Source organism: Anser cygnoides, chromosome 2, assembly GCF_040182565.1.
Source record: "Anser cygnoides isolate HZ-2024a breed goose chromosome 2, Taihu_goose_T2T_genome, whole genome shotgun sequence".
NCBI classification, from domain to species: Eukaryota; Metazoa; Chordata; class Aves; order Anseriformes; family Anatidae; genus Anser; species Anser cygnoides.
Genome location: NC_089874.1, coordinates 163,081,844 through 163,087,374, shown reverse-complemented (window position 1 = coordinate 163,087,374; position 5,531 = coordinate 163,081,844). Strand labels below are relative to the sequence as shown.

The 5,531-nt window shown below is 68.4% G+C and overlaps 1 protein-coding gene across 1 annotated transcript; it reads right to left on the bottom strand.

The window, feature by feature from the left end:
• Positions 1–1,349: 1,349 nt before the first annotated feature.
• LOC125180744 (cytochrome P450 11B, mitochondrial-like) lies at positions 1,350–5,290 on the bottom strand. Its single transcript, XM_066990870.1, is given in 10 exon segments — positions 1,350–1,553; positions 1,645–1,836; positions 1,919–1,997; positions 2,844–2,912; positions 2,914–3,008; positions 3,547–3,701; positions 3,881–4,084; positions 4,154–4,353; positions 4,893–5,048; positions 5,134–5,290. Coding segments are annotated over 10 exon segments (1,302 nt in total). The 5' UTR covers positions 5,172–5,290; the 3' UTR covers positions 1,350–1,439.
• Positions 5,291–5,531: the final 241 nt, after the last annotated feature.

Genomic DNA, 5,531 nt, shown 5'->3' with positions numbered 1-5,531 from the left:
GTCCCCTCTTGGTGGGCTGGGTCCCCACGGGGTGCCCCATGGGGTGCTCTGGGTCCCTATGGGTGCCCCCACAAGTGGTCTCATTCCCCTAAAGTGTCCCCATGGGGTGCTCCGGGTCCCCAGGGGTGCCCCTATCGATGCTCAGTGACCCCACGGGTGCCGCTGTGAGTGCTCTGGGTCCCCATGGGTGCCCCTACAGTTTCTCTGGGTCCCCATGGGTGCCCCCCTCAATGCTCAGTGACCCCACGGGCACCCTTATCAATCACCCGGCACTGCGACGCAATGGGGGGGGGGGACATCGGGTCCATGCCCCCCACCCCCAGCACAGCCCACAGCCCCCTGCTGAAGGCAGCCGTCACCCACAGCTCCATGGGGTGGGGGCCCGAACTCCTGCTGAGGCTCTTCTAGCACCCATAGGGGGGAAGGCCACGCTGCGACCCCCCCGGCATGGTTGCGATGGGGGTGGCACCCAGGGACCCCTCCCGGTGCTGGAAACCTGAATTTGGGGGGTTCTGGTAATAAAGCGGCTTTGTGAGGATGGTGATGGTGCGACTGGGGGGCAAATTACTGTGGGGGAGTAATTGGGTGGGCAAGTAATTAGGTAATTGGGGGGGCAATTAGTTGGGTGGGCAGTGAGTGGGGTAACTGGAGGGGCAAATAATTGGGTGACGGGGTGGGTAATTAGTGGGGTGGGCAGTGAGAGTGGGGTAACTGGGGGGGCAAATGACTGGGGGGGCAAATAATTGGGTGATGGGGTGGGCAGTTAGTTGGGTGGGCAATTAGTTGGGTGGGCAGTGCGTTGGGTAACTGGGGGGCAAATAATTTGGTAATTGGGGGACGGGTGATTGGGTAGGCAAATAATTGGGTGATGGGGTGGGTGAGCAGTTGGGGGCAGTGAGTTGGGTAATTGGGGGCTGATTAGTTGGGTGGACAAGTAATGGGGTGGGCAAGTAACTGGGTGGGCAAACAGTTGGGTAACTGGGTGGGCAGTGGGTTGGGTAACGGGGGCAGTGAGTGGGGGTAACTGGGGGGGCAAATAATTGGGTGATGGGGTGGGCAATTAGTTGGGTGGGCAGTGAGTGGGGTAACTGGGGGGGCAGTGAGTTGGGTAATTGGGGGTTGATCAGTTGGGCGGACAAGTAATGGGGTGTGCAAATAATCAGCTAATTGGGTGGGCAGTGAGTTGGGTAACTGGGGGGGGCAGTGAGTTGGGTGACTGGGGGGGCAGTGAGTTGGGTGACTGGGGGGCAGTGAGTTGGGTGACTGGGGGGCCATCGGGTGGGCGATGGGGACGTGACAGCTTTTGGGGGCCCCTTCCCCCTGCGCCCCCAAGGACGCAGCCACGCACCCCGCGTGCGACGAGGCTTTATTGCGGCGGCGGCGGGGGGCCGGGGGGAGTCCTGCTGGGGGGTCCCGCCGCGCCGTGCCCCCCAGCACCATCACTCGAGGGGCCGGAAGGTGAGCAGCGGCGGCTTCTCGGGCATCAGGATGAAGCCGAAGACGGTGCCGAGGTCCTCGGTGGAGGCCGTCTCGACCGAGAAGTTGCGCAGCACCTTTCGGGGACGGGGCGCAGGTGACCCCACCGACGCGTGCCGATGTAAAATGGGGGGGGTTACGGGGCTGGGGGGGGGTGTCTCAGCTCACGTGCAGCAGGAAGAGCATCATCTCGGCCTCGGCCAGCCGCCGCCCGATGCACTGGCGCGCGCCGAAGCCGAAGGCCAGCGCCTTGAAGGCGGCGCGCTCGCCGCCCAGCCACCGCGCGGGCTCGTAGCGCTCGGGGTGGGGGAAGACGGCGGGGCTGCGGCCCATGGCGTACAGGGACACCTGGCACAGCGTCTGGGGGGTGCGGGGTCAGCGGGGACACCCCCGTGCTGGGACACCCCCCCCCGCCCCCCCCGAGCCCCCCGGTGCTGCTCACCCCCGCCGGCACGCGGTAGTTGTGGAGCACCACGTCCCTGGTGGGGTAGCGCTGCACCGTGATGCCCACCGGGTACAGCCTGGGGGGGGGGCGGGCAGGGGGGCTCGGCGGGGCCCCCCTCCCCAGATATATCGTGAGCGGGGTGATAGCCCCCCCCCCGTTACTCCTGCCCAGGTGGTGGCACCCAAGGGGTGACACCCCCCAAAAAGGGAGTGACTCCCCCAAAAAATCGGGGTGCCCCCCATTGTACCAGTGCCCCCCCCCCCCAGACAAACACCCTGGGAGGTCCCAGACCCACCCCACCCCAGTCCTCCCCAGCCTCCCCCCAGGGCCTGATGGTACCCACCAGTACCCACCAGTGCTCCCCAGTACCCCCCAGTATCCTCCAGTGCTCTCCCAGTGCCCTCCCAGTACCGCTCAGTACACCCCATTACCCCCCAGTACTTACGCAGCACCCCTTGGTGCTCACCAGTACCACCCAGTGCCCACCCAGTGCCCTCCCAGTACCCCCCAGTACCCACCATTAGTGCCCAACACCCCTCCAGTGCCACCCGGTACCCCCCAGCACCCTCCCAGTACCCCCCAGCACCCTCCAAGTAGCCCCCGGCACCTTCACAGGGCCCTCCAGTTCCTCCCAGTACTCTCCCAGCACACTCCCAGTGCCTCCCAGCACCCTCCCAGTACCCTTCCAGCACCCTCTCAGTGCCACCCAAGACCCTGCCAGTGTCCCCCAGCACCCTCCCAGTAACCCCCAGTATCTCCCATTGTCCCTCCAGCATCCTCCCAGTGCCCCCCAGTGCCCTCCCAGTGCCCCCCAGCACACCCCAGTGCCCCCCAGCTCCCCCCAGCACCCTCCCAGTGCGCCCTAGCAGCCTCCCAGTACTCCACCAGCACCCCCAATTGCCCCCCCCCACCTCTCCCCCACCTGAGGGTCTCCTTGAGCGCGGCACGCAGCAGCGGGAGCGCGCCCAGCACTGCCTGCAGCTCCTGGCCCCCCCGCCTCCGCCGCCCGGATCTCGGCGCGCAGCGCGGCCTGGACCGGCGGGTTGCGGGCGAGCTCGAACAGCGTGAACAGCAGCGGTATCGCCGTCTGCGGGCACCGCCGAGCCCCTCGCTCGCAGCCCCACGGCGAGCGGCCCCGCGGCGCCCCACGGCATCCCCACAGCACCCCTGTGGCACCCACAAGACACCCCACGGCATCCCCAAGACACCCCACGGCATCCCCACGCTATCCCCACAGCGCCCCATGGCAACCCATAGCTCCCCATGGTCTTCCACAGCACCCCACGGTATCCCCATGGCACCCCCAAGACACCCTATGACACCTCCACAGCACCCCACAGCATCCCATGGCTCCCCCATAGCACCCCATGGTCTTCCACAGCACCCCATCGCATCCCCATGGCACCCCATAACACCCACATGGTGCGCCCTGACACCCCTTAAAGAACACCCCCATGGCACCCCACTCCACCCCATGGTATCCCCATGGCACCCTCTGGCATCCTGTGGCACCCCATAACATCCCCACAGCACCCCCTGACATCCCCACGGCACCCCACAGCACCCCCCAACAAACATCCCCACGTCACCCCACGTCCCTCCCCGGCCCCCCGCGCCCCCCGCACCGTGTCGACGCCGCCGGCGGTGAACTCGGTGATGTTGGCCCTGACGGAGTCGAGGGGCAGCTCGGCCTGCAGCAGCAGCTCGGCCATGATGCCCGAGTAGCTGCGGGGCCGCCCCAGGCAGAACTCCTGGTAGATGCTCTGGATGCACTTGTCAGCTGCGGGGGGCAGCCCTCAGACTGGGCGCACCGGCACCGGCACCGGCACCGTGAGGGCGCAGGGCTGGGTGTGCCAGGAGCATCCCCATCCCCGTCCCTGACCCCCGTCCCCAACCCTGTCCTTGTCCCTGTGTGCAGGGCCATGCGTTGGGGGGGTCCTGGGGAGATCCCGCTCTCACCGTGCTGGAAGATGGTGTCCCAGGCGGCCACGTGCTCGCGCCACAGCCGGTGGTTGAGCCAGCGCACGAGGCCGGGCGGCACGAAGAGCAGCGGCAGCGTGGTGCGCAGCATGGTCTCCACCGCGCCGATGAAGCGCTGCGCCTCCGCGTCCGGCGCCTCCTCCAGCAGCCCCAGGCGCTCCCCGTACAGCGCGTAGCTGCTGGCTGGGGGGGGGCACCACTCAATCCCCCCTACCACCCCTCCGCCCCCCCCACACCCCGCGCCCCACGCACCCTCCAGGGTGAAGCGGAAGAGGTCGCGGTGCAGGTCGAGCGTCAGCGAGCGCCGTCCCGTGCGCTCCATGCGCCGGTGCATGGCGGCGGCGAAGTCGCGGGCCACGGTGTCGAGGAAGGGCAGGAACTTGCGGGTGCCCTCGGGGCTGATCACCTCCTTGTTCAGCAGCACCCGGTCGGCGCGCCACTCCTCGCCGTTGCTGACGGGGTGCGCGGCAAGCTCAGCACACCGCCGGCACCGGCACCGCCAGCGCAATGCAACGCGTGCACGCTGTGCCCATGGTGTGTCCCGTAGTAAAGCCACACTGCACCCACGGTGTGCCCGTGGTGTGCCCAGTGTGCCCATAGTGTGTCCGTGGTGTGTCCATGGTGTGTCCGTGGTGTGTCCGTGGTGTGCTCGTGGTGACCCGAGGTGTGTCCGTGGTGTGCCCGTGGTGCACCCATGGCGTGCCCATGCTCACGCCCCACGCAGCACCCACGCTGCGCCCCACAGTGCACCCACGCCATGCACACGCCGTGCCCCACATTGCACCCACACCTTGCCCCATGGCGCACCCACACTGTGCCCCCCAGCAAATCCACGCCACGCCCACGCAGCACCCCACACAGTGCCCACACCGTACCCATGCTGCCCCCAACTCTGACCCACGCCGCCCCATGGAACAACCCCACTGTGCCCCACACCCTGCCCACCCCGCACCCGCTCAGGCTCCGGTTGGGTGCCCCGCACCCCACTTACAGCAGGAAGACGCCGCACTTGTGGTTGCGCAGCCGGCGGTGCGCGCTCCACGCCTCGATGCCCATGCGCCGCGGGAAGACGCCCTCGGCCTGGAAGAGCTGCGCCGCGTCCTGCGGCAGCAGCACGTTGACGCAGTCGTAGGTGCCCACCGTCTCCCTGCGGGACCGCGCCGCTGCGTCACCGGGGGTTCCCCAGCCGGGGCTGTGCCCCCCCCCCCATGTCCAGCGAACCCCAGCCCCACCGGTAGATGGGCCCGAGGCGCTGGAAGTTGCTCTCCATCAGGCGGTGGAAGTGCTGGAAGCCGTTGCTGCGCCAGAAGCGGTAGAGGTTGAGCCAGCGGCTGCGCCCGCTGCGGGGGATTGCCTCGTAGGGCTGCACGGAGCGGGGGCCCCCGCCGCCACCCCCTGGCTCAGCGCCCGCCGCCCGCCCCGGCCCCACAGCAGCCCCCCGGGACCCATGGCCGCCGCCTGGCTCTGTCCCCGCTGCTGGCCCCAGGTCCCCCTTTATCGCCTTCGCCAAGGCCGTTCCCGGCACGCCGCGGCCAACCCGCTGCTGGCACCGGCACCGCCAGCCTGGGGGTCCCGGGGGTTTGTGGAACCCCCAGCACCATGGGGCACCCCATGCACTGGGGGCAGAGTG